At 44.7% G+C, this 14,475-nt stretch overlaps 1 protein-coding gene across 1 annotated transcript in view; it reads right to left on the bottom strand.

The window, feature by feature from the left end:
• The window catches only part of LOC308386242 (uncharacterized protein), a 112,773-nt gene that overhangs the window by 64,289 nt on the left and 34,009 nt on the right, over positions 1 to 14,475 (bottom strand). Inside the window, exons 2-3 of the mRNA XM_080865651.1 lie at positions 13,938 to 14,126; positions 7,148 to 7,204 (exon numbers count right to left, since the gene is read on the bottom strand). Coding sequence (XP_080721777.1) covers positions 7,148 to 7,204; positions 13,938 to 14,124 — 244 coding nt within the window. The 5' untranslated portion in view covers positions 14,125 to 14,126. The remainder of the gene's footprint in view (positions 1 to 7,147; positions 7,205 to 13,937; positions 14,127 to 14,475) is intronic.

Here is a 14,475-nt window from a genome sequence, read left to right as displayed (position 1 = left end):
TCCCAGCTTGGGGATTAAAGTCACATCATGAATATTTTAAGGAAAGATTTAGCATTTCTACCAAATCACTTCAAGTAAAATCAGGATGTGAGAAAGTCAAGTCGCCCAAATATGTGCTCAGCTACAAGTGTGAAGTTATGGTGCTTCGATCGCATGAACCGTATGTGACATAACTGAAACCAGGCCGGTGTGGCTGCTGAGGCTTCAGACAGCTGGCAGATTTGTCAAATACTCCAATGTTTTTGGTCATCTTGGTCACAGATCAGCCACAACAAATGAGGAAATCAAGAAAATAAGACGTCAGGTTTGTGCAGCAGACTGACAGCAATAAAATCTTCTATTTTTAGCCTTTTAGTCTAAAGTCTGAACAAACAGAACTCCAAACATTATCAGGAGAGGACTTGAGTTTATGGTACTGTATGTCTTTACTGTGTGATGCTATATAAAACATATATGACTAAAGTCTTCAGCTCTTCGCCTTCACTCAGCCCTTTAAAACACACTTTAAAGGTGCAGTCAGCCATTTTTTGTAAGTTATTCAACAGAAAAAAGAATATTGTACTCATAACTCACATTGATCACGGGGTAATTATGTCTTAGAAAAGACTGATGGATTGTCATAAACTTAATTCAATAAAAACACATCGAAACATGGACCTGTCATCTTGACCATGGCAACAACAGTCGCCTCAATGCGCTTTATACTCTAAGGTCGACCTACAATAACACACATATAGAGAAAACCCAACAATCATATGACCCCCTATGAGCAGCACTTTGGCGACAGTGGGAACGAAAAACTCCTTTTTAACAGGAAGAAACCCCCAGCAGAAGCAGGCTCAGGGAGGGGCGGGGCCATCTGCTGTGATTGGTTGGGGTCTGTTTTATGTATGCAGCTGGCAGAACTGGGAAGTTGTACTTGAGTAGTTTCTTACTTTTACTCCCTACATTTTTAAACACAAATCTGTACTTTCTACTCCTCATATTTTCAAAACAGGCTTGTTTCTTTTGGTTCAACATGTGAGGAACGTTATTATTTCCTGTCACTGCACGGCCTGCAAACATCACACCGATTTGAGCCTGAACAGTAACACGTGCACTGTTCGTGTATTAACCACCAGAGGACGTCACATCAACAACTGCAGGTGTCCGGAAGTTGCAAAAGGGAGTGATCACTTTAAGTGGCAGGTAATGCAAATGCAGGGTTTCTATCAGCTCCACAAACACACAAACTGTTTGTGTGCAGTTTGTCTCACAGTGTGTTGCAGCTAAAGGTGCAGCTGAGACAGGACAGGAGAGAGGCTAACCGAAGGATGCTCAGTGGGGTTCGAGAAACTGGACGTTTCAAGCTTACATGTAAATTATTATTATTTTCCTTCTTTTCTTCTAAGTGAGACTAAAGTTTGGATCCCATCTACTGCTATTATTTGATCATTACGTTAATACAGCACGAGGCTCAGTTAGCTGTGCACAATAGAAACGTCCTCCAAAGAGCTACTCTTACTTTATTACTTTGAGTACATTTCAGAGTCTCTACTTTTTAACTGAATCACTACTTTACTGGAGTATTTTTTCAACAGTAGTATTTATACTTACACTACTGTACTTAAGTACAGAATGTCTGTACTTTGTCTGGTGGCTGGTTACCAGCCAAATATTTCGTATTCGTCCATGTTTCATGGCTGCACATTCAGGCTCAAGAGATGAAGGATTAAACCTAAAGCGCTTCGGAAAGAGGCAGAGCGCCCAGCAGAATACATTTGGACCCAGGAAGTCGCTGCCCGGTCTAAGCCAATGGACACCTCATAGGGTTCATTTGGATTAGTTAATTTTTCTTGGTATGAACTAGATGTTAACTAGAAATTCATAGATCGATAGAAAAAGAAATCAGAACCCTGTTCTTCATGTTTCTGCGAGCTGAAATGTAACTTTACCTTTTAAAAAAAGCCTGAGCGCACAAACCAAAGGGAGGTGCTCATCTCTGACATTAACACTGACAACGTTCCTCGGAATATCAGTGTTCATGGCACGACTCAGATAAACTAGTTTGGTTCATAGTAGCAGCCGGTTCGATAAGTGCAGACAGGTTCTTCATGACCTTAATGTCTCTGATCAGGGGAAAAAGAAGCCGTGGGGAAGGTGGGAACTCTCTGAATGAGAACGTGAGGCTACAGGAATCTGCTGCTCCATGGAAACATGATTCCCACAGTGTGAAAGATGGGAAACCAAATCCCACAACTTCAGCTCACACAATACTTTTCCTTAATGTAATTTGGGTGTTGAACATGGTGCCCGTGCTCAGGCTCCTCCGCCCTCTGGCCCGCCTCCACCTCATCTCAGCACTACTGTGACTGCCTGACGCAGACCTCCGCCGTGCCATCCGTGATCACTGTTAGTGCGGTGACCTCACAGCCCGGCTCAGGTGAGCGTTAGGTTTGCAGAACGGACTTTAATAAAAACATCTGAACCGTGACGAGGTTTTTGATGATGCTACAGTGTTCAGACGGGTTTCCTTCATCAACAGTTTTAATATTCCACAAACATTTCTTAAAGTAAGTCGAATTATCTAAAAATAATACATTTTCCTCCCTGTGTTGAACATTCTGACAGAAAGCGTTCGAGCGGCGTGTTGCCAAAGTCTTGCCATAAAAGCTGAAATCAACTTAACCTGCACCTGACTCAACCTGCTCCATGTAAGGAGGATTAATCCCACCATGAACCTCCGACACAAACTCCATGCTCGCTCTTCTGCACACTTGTTTGATGGTAATTTGTTGTGATGGCAGCTTGTCAACCCAAATGTACTCGTAAAAAATAAGCTTAATGTCCATTCCTGCCAAAAGTGACCAGTTGGCACATTTTTCTGCAGTTCAGCTGAGGATGATGGAAAGCTGTAGAAAAAGCACATGAGCTGTTACTCCAAATAAAAAAGACAAAAACCGGATATAGCTGGAAAACCTCTTTCCATTTTTTACATTGTGCAACAGATTAAATGTGCACAAAGGAAAAAGAAGCATAATAAAGAAATAGGCTTCAGCTCTAAGAAGCACCGGAAAATCATTCCACGGTGGCACACGCTAATCTCCCAGCGTTACGTTAGGAAACGCCGCCGCCTCCAAAGGCTGCAGGATTATTAAGCATGTTGTTCTCTTAGAAAGCTGCTACGATAGAGGAATATCTGGAAAAGGAACGAAACATTGCAGCTAATATCAAAGGCTGTGAGAGACAGAAATAGAAAGCAGTCAGAGGTTTAGAGCCGTGTGGTTAGAAGAAAGAGAACTCAAGGCAGGTGAGTGTGTGTTAATATTTCTGTTTATTGGCAAAGGCAGACAACAAAGAGAGTCTCTAAAAAGGACACGCAGATCGATGCCATGACAACAACTGACAGGAAACAGGCTAAACCTTTGTGGCACACAGTTGAACAATCCCTGCATCTAAAATGTTAACAGGTAACATACATGACTGAACTCATAGTGAAAGCTGCACTGAACTGTTGTTGGGTCTGTATCCAGCTTTAATGCATCACAGAGATATGCTGTTCATTTATAGGCAAGAGACGCAAAAGCAGGGCCGCAGCAGGTGAATGTTGGCCACCAGTCAGAGCTGTGTGATAGAAAGCCACCGTGCATACTCAGCTGTAAATAATGAACAGCTGTGGGCGGCAGGTCCGTGTTAACTCGTGGCTACCAGGAACGTATCACCAGTTTGGACAAACTAAAATGTTCGTCCGAAGGAACTGATGGCATACGTGATGATCGCAGCCACAGACCCAACAAACACAGGAACAGCTCTAAGAAGATTTAACAAGACGTACGTTTTTGAAACAGCAATTAAAAAGAATTGAAATGAAAGCTTTCAGAGCTACAAACCAAACTTTCCATCCTTCAGTGAAAAAGAATAAAAGACAGAACTGCGTCTCACTGACATTGTTCACATCAGTGACAGTTCGGTTTAGGCTTACCTACACATTTGGTTTACTAAGGATGGTGGAGAGGCCCATTAGATCACATCAGGAGGAAGGGACAACCGGAAAAAAGAATAAATAGTTCTGTAGGGTTTCAATACACAAATACCTCGTGTGTGTGTGTGTGTGTGTGTGTGTGTGTGTGTGTGTGTGTGTGTGTGTGTGTGTGTGTGTGTGTGTGTGTGTGTGTGTGATGAGTGAAGCTGATGTGAGGTCTTGTCCACAACCTCAGACTTTCTCCTTCATGCTGGATCAAGGAGCAGTGGATAGGACTGTGTGTGTGTGTGTGTGTGTGTGTGTGTGTGTGTGTGTGTGTGTGTGTGTGTGTGTGTGTGTGTGTGTGTGTGTGGTACGGGGAGAAGGGAGGAGGTGCACAGAAGCAGAAGCACAGCGGGCTGACAGTCAGCATGGCGATGGAGGCGGGTTCTAGTCCTCTGAAGCGTGGGGATTGGGAAAGGATGAAAAACAGGGGCGTAGGAAAAAGAAGCATCATGGGAGCAGTAAGAAGGAAAAGTGTAAAAAAGACATTGCAGAAAAGAAACAATAAAACAGAAAGAAGAATATAGAACAACAAAGAAGAGTGTAAATATCACAAAACAGGGAGAAAAGAAGGAGGACAAACAGGAAGGGATAAGGAGGAAAAGGGAAGAAACCAGGTTAGTAAAGATGTCACAAAATCAACAATGAGAAAACATCTCGTCCTCAACTCATTACTGGACATGAAAAGATAAACGACATCCTACAGCTGAGTTTGTGTGCCATGCAGAAGCATCATGCAGAAGCATCATGCAGAAGCATCATGCAGCATCTCTGCGCACACACATCTGCATTTGCACTGTCAGGATTCAGCTTATGCTCTCAATCCTCTGACCCAGTTACCACTTATACCGCCTGCGTCCTTACCTTGGGGACTGCTGCAATAACAGTGATGGATGGAACCACTGTGCCTGATGAGGCTGATGCTGTGTTTACCAAAGCAGGAAGAGAACAGGTTTATCAGCCTAAACTGTGCTCCTGCTGATCTCAGTACAGATGCAGTGTGCGAAATCAGCCACCTTTTTATTAGAAACAAATGCATGCAAACACCACGGTAACACAAGTTGCCCGTGCATGCAGACAGTTACTATGGACTTATTTACATGCAGACCGCTTCCTCCCACTGTCATCAGCATCCATCCTCACCGTGACTTCATCTCAGTGGATCCTACACGGGATGTGAATCAGCATCGGTTCGACTCGCAGGGCGGCTGATTGTAAACTGAACGTTCACTGCATGCGACTGACTACTGGAAGTGCTTCCTTTGGTTCTTGTTTGCTTGTGTTATAGATTAAAAGAGCCACTCGATTTACCGTGGTGCCTTTTTTCCATCAAAAGCCCAAACTCACCGTTCAGACCTGCTGCAGCCAAGACGACAGAAAGACCAAGGAGTAGACAAAGAAGCTCTTGGAAAACTAAATCTGCAAAAGATGTTTGCAAAGCTGCACCAGTGGAGTTTGCGGCTACTAGTGGTGCAAGGGATCAAAACTCTCACGGTTCGGTTCGGATCACGCTTTTAAGTCACGGATCGGATCAATTCTCGGATCAGCAAAAAAAGAAAAAGGACAAAAACTGGAGATACCAACAGATTGCTTTCAGAGATGTGTGACTGTAATGTTTGCTGTTGATGCTCCACCAGTCTGTGGACACCGTGCAGTTCAGAGGCTTTTAGAGATCAACACATGCATAATATTTATGTGGACGAATATTTGTATTAAATGAGAACGAGACTATGATTTTAACCAAAGGAATGCACTACTCCATTTCTAGGTTAGTTTATGATTACTAGTCTCAAGTCTTTTAAATCCACATTATGTTTGCCTGCTGGTGGTGGTCAGAGGGCCCGGGGGCGCCAGTGTCTGGCAGCCTCGCCTCTGTCAGTGCGCCCCAGGGTGGCTGTGGCTACAATGTAGCTGCCATCAGCAGTGTGTGGATGTGTGTGTGGATGGGTGGATGACTGAATGTGGTGTAAAGCGTTGGCGTCCATAGGGACTAAGTAAAGCGCTATACAAATACATCATTTTGTTCACTGTTATTCCTTTTAGAGTGAAACAGATAATAAAGCAGGGCATGCTTTCATCAGGAAATAACTGGCAGATATAGATGAGCCGGCGAGGACAGAGCTTAAACCTGCATCTGTGTCATTTACTGTGAAGAGGAAGTGAATCGGCAGTAGGCTGGAGACCCTGCAAATACCTCCTCTTGGAGTCTGATTGGTCGAGAACAGACCTCCTCCACCCACCACCACCATATTTTCCCTGTGAGTGTAGAAGATGCAGGGATGCAACCCTTCACACTGTGCTGATAGAGGCAGCAGTGGGAACTGGGCTTTGCCAGTGAGGGACACGATACACAATCACTTACATACCCATGCATAATCCTTTCTCCAGCAAAGCCATGCAGAGCAGCACTTTATGGATCATCAGCATCGCGACCAAAAACAGCGAACAGAGGAACAGAAGTGTGTATGGGCTACTTAAGGTTGGGAGGTGGGAACAAAGACTACTCAGACTACTGGAAAGGAAAGTTTAAAAGAGAGAAAAAAACAGATGCTCTGATTTCCAAATGGAGCACACACCCACACACAACAAACACTCCTCTCATTGGTCTATTCGTGTTTGAGCAGACAGCCAGAGAGAGATCCGATAGTTCATTAGACGCTCTGTATGCGTTCCTCATCTCTGCTGCTTAATACTTCAAATGTGAGATCAATTTATTCCGATCGTATGCAACAGGACTGCTGAGCACACAGTGTGCAGCTGACGGTCTCTCCCAGCATTGCAAGGATCCCTGCTGATTATCAGTGCAACAATCTGACAACTTCCTGTAGCCACTTAAGACTCGCTGTCATGCAAATACATACAGTCTGATGTTAAACAGAAAAGCAAGTCTTTACTACTTTTTCTGTCTTTTTTCCAACGTTAAACTCGTTTTCTGCTCAGTTTGAGCATCCTGCAGATTTTAAAAAGCCCCAAACATCCCACACACAAACAGGTACACACAACCAATGAACGTGAAGCTCCAGATGGATGAAATGAAGCTCGACAGGCAAGTAAAGGTCAAGAGGCCATGATGGGTGGATGGCGACGACCAGCTGGCCTTTGCAAACAGACCAGCAGGACAGGCGATTGTGGGACATGTCTTACCAGGCTTTTGCACCCCACGAGCTTCCTGCTTTCCATTCTCCATTGCAGTACCCGCGTCTGCACACACACGCACACACAAACACGAAAACAAGCAAAGACATTACGATCCATCAGAGTGCTAATGGTTTGACCTGAGAGGAAATCAAACTGCACGGCGCTGCGCTGCACGGCGGACATACGACACACCGAGTCGGCAATCGAATGGAAACCACTGACCCTGTCTTTACTGGCTTTTTAAAGGGCATCTGGATATGGCTGTTGTTCACTTGAGGTGCGTGTTTGTCTTCTGCCTGCCTGGGGCTGTGCTTGCTAATACCACAAAGGGCAGTTACGGTCAGGCAGGGGCAGGCGACGAGACGCATATATCGGCTGGTGTCAGGGGAGGATGCTGAAGGAGTGATGCTGTGTGACATGTGACTTATGAATTATTGACCTTTGTTTGAGAAATGTGAACTTCAGACACACTTTTACACAAGTAACTAAAACACTAATGACATGAATGTGTTGTGACGAGACTGACCAAACACTCTTAATAATGTCTCAGGAATGAGCAGTATGAGGACAGAAAGCATTGAGGCACCGCCGACCTCAGTCTGGCCTCATGGTATCAATAGTGTCAACGGGTTTCACCATAAAGGTGCTGATACAGCACTCTTCTGTGCTAACTTAGCTAGGGCTGCTCGATTATGACAAAATGATAATCACGATTATTTTCACTGATATTGAGATCTCGATTATTTGACGATATTTATTTAACAATAACAATGTGTTGAATAATGACTTTAAAGATTGTCAAAAATAATCTAAAATAGTGCAAACACTGATAACAGTGCAAATGTTTGCAATGTAACAAATCAATGAAAAATGTAAACATCTGTTTAGTGAGCTTTGCAGTGTTGCTCTGTGGTGCAGCTACACTGTAGCAAAGTTTACACACTGTGTCCACTTGATCCACGTCTGACTGAACCCATAATGTTTCCACACCACTGAAGGTTTTTTACCTCTCTTTTCAATCAACAGCAGTCACTCTCCTCTCCAAATAACTTCTGCTGAGCTTTCCGAGCTTCCCTCGGGTCCTCTTAATCAGCGGTCCCCAACCCCCGGGCCTCGGACCGGTACCGGTCCGTGAGTTGTTAGGTACCGGGCCGCGAGAGTTGAGGCTCAGGTGTGAAATGTCTGGTTTTCAGGGTTTTTAATCGGTGTTCAGCGTTATTTTGTTATCGTTTTTATCGTTAACTCGGTTTTCCTGGGTCTTTTCATGTGGTTATGAATAGAGATGGCACGATGCCACTTTTTTATGTCCGATACCGATATCATAAATTTGGATATCTGCCGATACCGATATGAATCCGATATAGTGTTTTTTAATCAACAAAACTGTTTTTTAAATATCTTGCTGCATTTTGTATAAGTTCATACTCAAGTTTAAAACAACAACTACACTAAAGCTATTCTGTTATACCTGTATGCAAAAAAAAAATTTCATAGTTCAGCAATACTGATCAATCTAATAAACTTAGACCTACACCATCCTCCCTATTCTGGTATTTTAAAGAGTACTTAGCGTAAATATTAAGCAACCTAACTAATAGGGTTCCAACTCCCAGCAACAACAAAAATAAATAAATAAAAAATAGGGAACCACCCCTCACGCTCCACCTCATGATGCTTAATCGACGTAATCAACCTTAATTTGATGCAGTGTGAAAAAAAATGCACAGAAATCAATTATTTTTCAAGAAATATTAAATAGATTCAACATCTTTCTTCAACAAAATTGCAGACTGCACAGATGGTACCTTCCCAAAGGAAAAAGTACTATAGCTTACTAGGGTATATATATTAGACTTAATAGTCACTATATACAGTAATTGACTTCTATTCATTTTACATCAAATTAAAACTTTGGGTGTCAGATAATTATTTATTAAAAGCTCGACATTTTAAATGAGAATAAGAAAGAAAAGTATGTCTTTGTGCCCCCTTTTCCCTGTTCATGCCCTATCGGCCCCCCTGGCTAAACTTTGCTAGATCCGCCCCTGCACAGTTACCAGCGTCAGCTACGTAGAAAAAGATCCTGGAGTAGAAAGTAATATTAAATAAATTCTAACAACAGCTGATCAAGCTTAAACGTGCTGCTGTTGTTCAGCCGCTGGTTTCCTCTTTCTGGTGCAAAGTGGGCCAAAAACAAACTAGAGACACGGACTCGCGACAGAAAAGCTGATCAGCTGATCGTTAAGCAGTTTCATGATTGAAGTAGCAGCCGGAGAGCGAGAGGCAGTCGCTCCATATATCGTTTGTTAAGCTTAATGCAGGAATGCTTTACAAACATTCAGAGATGGACTTACACACTTGCTTTACTTCTCTCGGGGATAACTTTGTCGGAGATGAAATGCCGGGTTGCTAGCGAAGCTCCAAATGCTATCCAGAGCACCGACAGGTCCCGCATGCCACAGCCGCTCTATCACGTGATGCATACTGCTCCGACGTGCTAACGTTCTGAGGTGAGTTACGGCGTGTTGCAAGTTTTGTGAGGTGCTTTCGTGATATTTAATGGATCGGATTACATTTTTTATTTTTCTCCGATATCCGATCCAGTAATTTAGGTCAGTATCGGACCGATACCGATACGTAATATCGGATCGGTCCATCTCTAGTTATGAATAAACCTTCTTTTTTTCGGTACCGGTACTAGTTTCATTTTGTTGTATTTATCCGCGACACCTTAAAGGCCGGTCCATGAAAATATTGTCGGGCATGAAAAGGTTGGAGACCGCTGCTCTTAATTGTTGTGACGCGTGTTCAAAACGCAGAGAGGTGCGCTCGATTTGCCACACAGAGCAGCGCGAGAGTAAAGCACGAGGGAGGGGCTAATAATCGGCTCAGTCATTTTTAATGATCGTTGAAAGCCCAGATCGTAATCGAGATTAAAATTCGATTAATTGAGCAGCCCTAACTTAGCACTCAGGAAGCAACAAGGAAGGAAACGTGTGTTTGGTCCATTACTGGTGTGTTCCAACGATTCCTCTCAGCTGTAAATGACATACTGTTGATTTCTCTTTAAATGGTGACACATTTGTAAGGAAAGTGAATTTGTGGGCTGTACCCAAAACTTTCCACATCTTCTCTGCTACGTCAAACGTCTTAGTTTGCTGTTGACTGCTGTCGTTTATTGAATCGGACAATCGAAATCTGACAAAACAAGACAAACTGAGAATTTCTAAGAGGAGCCGGAACAGGATGTGGAAGAAGCATACGCAGCCCCAACAGCCTGGCACCGCCTCCTCCTGCAGGTCACACACTGCTGTGGGGTCGTCAGCCAGTGTGGCTGCGTCGGTCAGTCTGGCTCAAGCTAATTCCACAAGTGTTCAGCTGGGTTGAGTTTCAGATCTGCAGGCAAGACGCTCCACCCTCTGCACTCGTGAACTGGAGGTAGTGTCTGTTAAACTGTGGGGGCGAGTGCTGTCATCTGGATGGACAGAGTTCAGTCCCAGACTCTGGAGATATGGGACTGCTGCTGCTTGCATAATCTTCAGATCTCTGCACTGAGATTGCCTCCAACATTGCTTTAGTGGGAGATGCTGGCCCACACCATCGCACGGCCTCCATCAAAAGCTGTTGCAATGAGCATCACGTTCCTCCACACGTTCAGGTTCCAGTGCACGCGTTGCTGACAGCAGCACAAATGGTCTGATGGTGAAGCGCAGGCGTCCCAGCAGACGTGTGAGACTGGAGACTGACCGTGTGCTGTAGGGTCAGTAGGTAGCTGCTGACCATATCGTCCTGCTAATCTGTAGCAGACTATGTGCATAAGTACTGACAGGGTTGTCTTGTTGGGGCACCAGCTTCACAGCCTGTCTCTGACTTCCCTCTACATGACGATGCTGCAACCATCAATAGCAGAATAAGCTGTTGCATTGGCAGAGAAGATCTGGCAAGTTTTTCATGGATGCAACCCACACACTCAACTCTGCTGCTCAACCCACAGAAGCATTTTCCTTACAAACGTGGCGCCTTTTATAAACAGTAAAGACTTATTGACAAGAAGCAGTGTTACAGCAAAGAAATAACTGCCGATCCAAATCAAGACTAGGCTTAGTCACGTACTAAAATTAATGCTAAATAACAGGAACCGTTTATTTTCCACAAGACTGGCAGGTATGGGAAACAAATGGAAATCCTTCTAAATTCCACAGTGGCATCATGGTGCTTTCTCCACTTTGTGAACAAGCTACAATGAAAACAAAGCTCCGAACCTTTCTGCAAATCACCCCACAGAGGTGCGTGTGAGAGTGCAAATGTCAGATGCAGTCAGATTGTGCCCAGGTACAAATAGCGCAGGTATTCTGGTGAATTCACACCATGCGAAGTCACGCCATGTGCTGCCCCCACCGAGCGCTGTGCAGACAGCTTGCCCACAAAACCAAAGGGGTGATTTCCAGAGGTAAGAACGTGCCTGGTGGAGACGACTTCCTGCTGCTTGTTACATGTGAAAAAAGGACAACTGTGGAAAACATCCCGTCCTGGGGAGTTTAGCTTTTCCAAACGGCCTAAGTAGCTTTTATCTGTTCCTAAACCGCTGGAAGCGCCTGCTGGAGGGCCTGGGAGCGCCTGCTGGAGGGCCTGGGAGCAGCTGGAAGTCTTTATCTACAAAGATAAACTTTAAATCTGCTTCTTCAGCTTTACAGACATTTTTTATCATTTTATTTTGGCTTTTCAAGTCTTATGTTTTTGAAGTTACTCATAACTGTGTATTATTTGTTTTATTGTTGCCCTTCTATTCACACTAAGCTCCTATTTATCTAAACTTTAATAATAACAACTTGTGAATAAATGCCCCATAGCTCTGTTCTTCTTCGCCACTTTGTAATGGTCTGATTGGTCAGCTGTGCACATGGGAGGTTTTTCACGCCCAGAAATATTCAGTTTTTCATAAAGATGCAAGTCTTACTCGACTAATCGTGCTAAACGATGCAGCGCTGGCATGATTTCTATCACAACGACGCAAGCAAGGGCACGTAAACAGCAGGATGCAAACCGGTGCATGCCGTACGTACATAAACACGCGCTGATGCATTCAACCACCGAGCACGGAAAGGAGAGGCGTGCACAAAAACATACAGATAAAAGTCGAATACGACGGATGAAATGCACGAGTGCAGCACTGCACATTACTGGAGCACCGGGGCTCTGAAACAATAACTCACAGAGGGGGGAAAACAACAACAAATGTACGCCACCTCCATCTCCCTGTCATGCTGACAGAGGACAATGACTCGCGGACTGCCTCGCCCTGCTGTTTGGCACTCGGCGTGTCAGCATGTGTGCGTTTGTCCAAATGCACACAGCGTGCCACAGTTGATCACTGGCAACGCCACCCACGGCCCGTCCTGCAGCCGGCTGTCACTGACGAGTGCCCACACACAGTCTGACTGTCTGACCGAAGTGTCTGGCTAACCAAAACAGGCCCGAGAGCTGAGTCATTCTCGGCTAACCGTCACTTCTTTTTTATTCGATCCATCTACTGTTTGTCAGCACTGGAGCTGACCTCTTTATTAGATCGTGTACTTTTGCATCCTTCTCAGCCACAGTTCAAACTGCAGACAGCAGCTTAATGTCGTCTCGCCACAGAGGTCAGTTTGGGACAACAGCTGATATTCACTTACTGCTTTCTTAAAGCTCTGACAGGAAACAACACTGGCAGCTCTTGACAGCTTACTTATTCTAATAAAGCTGTGGTGTTTGTCTCGGAGCTGCTGCCATTTGTCCTCGAACTTTGGAATTCCTTCTGATTCCTGCAAACTCAAACTCAGCCGAAGGGTAACGTGAAACTCCTCACGACAACAAATGCACCGCACCCAGGAGCTTCAACACGTCGCCCGCGGCTAATGACCCAAAGGCATCTGATCACATGTGCCACACTTATTTTAGAAGCTTTCTGGAGCCAAGCAAGTTGCTCAAGGACACTTCTTCTTCTTCTTCTTCTTCTTCTGCATACTTCTACCCAGCTGTCTCACTTCCTCCCTGACACACTCAGAGCATTTACTGACAGCTCACAATAAAAATACAGTTTCCTGTGTCATCCCCACATTTTACCAGCCAAATGTTCAAAGCACTGACTGCTGCTCTGCGTATCTTCCGGCTACTGTCTGCCCTGTGGGTGAACGACACCCGAGCAGATCCAAGATGGCAGCCAGCGTGCAGCAGCGCCTGCATCCATCAGTCATACAGGAGCAGCTGGAGTTCAGGTCAAAGGCACACCCTCTCTGCTTTAATGTTACACAGTGTTATAGTCTATGGGCAGAGGAGTATAACTGTACGCTGTATTACTGTTCCATTATTGTACTTTGTTTACAGCTGCTAAATCTTTTCAGAATATTTATGAAGAATATCGGCTGATCTGTCGTTTCTTTCATCTATTCTTGGTCCACCTCTAATGATTTTATCAACAATGCATCAAATATGAGTTGAAGTAACCAAACTACAGAGCGTTATTGAGCAGTTTGCCTCAGCGCTGCAGAGCATGCATGTTGCATGTTGTTGCATGTGAACATCTTTTACAACATCCGTCTTGCTAGCCACAGCATCCCCCTGACAAACCCACAGTGCACACTGTGACAGCAGGAATCCTTCTTAACCAGCTGCTAATCAGAAGCTACGTGAAAGATATTTTTCTTAGGAGGTAAAAAGAAGAATGAATGCTGCGTTTAGATCGATGGATCCAGATAAACATGCTGTTCCCCTGCATGTGTTTGCCCATACGATACTGACGACATCACGTTCATCTCACCTGCCCTGGTGTCATCGTTGTCCAGCAGCGGGATGTAGTCCGTCTTTCCCACCGTCTCTCCGACCTTATCGTCAAAGTGCTCCGCCTCCAGCTCAGCCACAAAGTCCCGGTGCACCATGTTCTCCGGGCCGGGCTGGGGAACGCTGTCCGTCAGCGCATCGCTCAGACTCAAGTCTAACTCCGCCATGGCTGCAGACAGAAAGACGCACGAATAAACAAGAGTCCCTGTGTTTTTTTCCTGGTACAGATTCACTTGAAACATAATTTCATCTAAAGTGAAGATCATCACCAAGTCAATCGGCCTTTTACTTCCAGCAGATTTGTATCTGCAGCTTGAACCATCCAACCAACTATGACAGGTTTATCAGCATTATGTGATCAGTAAAGATGCTCGGGTGTAATTAGACATGGGATCATTGCCCCGAGCAGCTCGTCACTGCCTGCAGCTCAGGGTACGAGCTGAGCTGCTAACCTGTTTGTAAAACACAGTCCTGGCACACTCATAAGCATGATGTCATCACTCTAGCTTTGCACCTTT

This window comes from Rhamphochromis sp. 'chilingali' (assembly GCF_963969265.1).
Source record: "Rhamphochromis sp. 'chilingali' genome assembly, chromosome: 18".
Classification (NCBI taxonomy): Eukaryota; Metazoa; Chordata; class Actinopteri; order Cichliformes; family Cichlidae; genus Rhamphochromis; species Rhamphochromis sp. 'chilingali'.
This window is presented reverse-complemented; position numbering and strand designations above follow the sequence as displayed.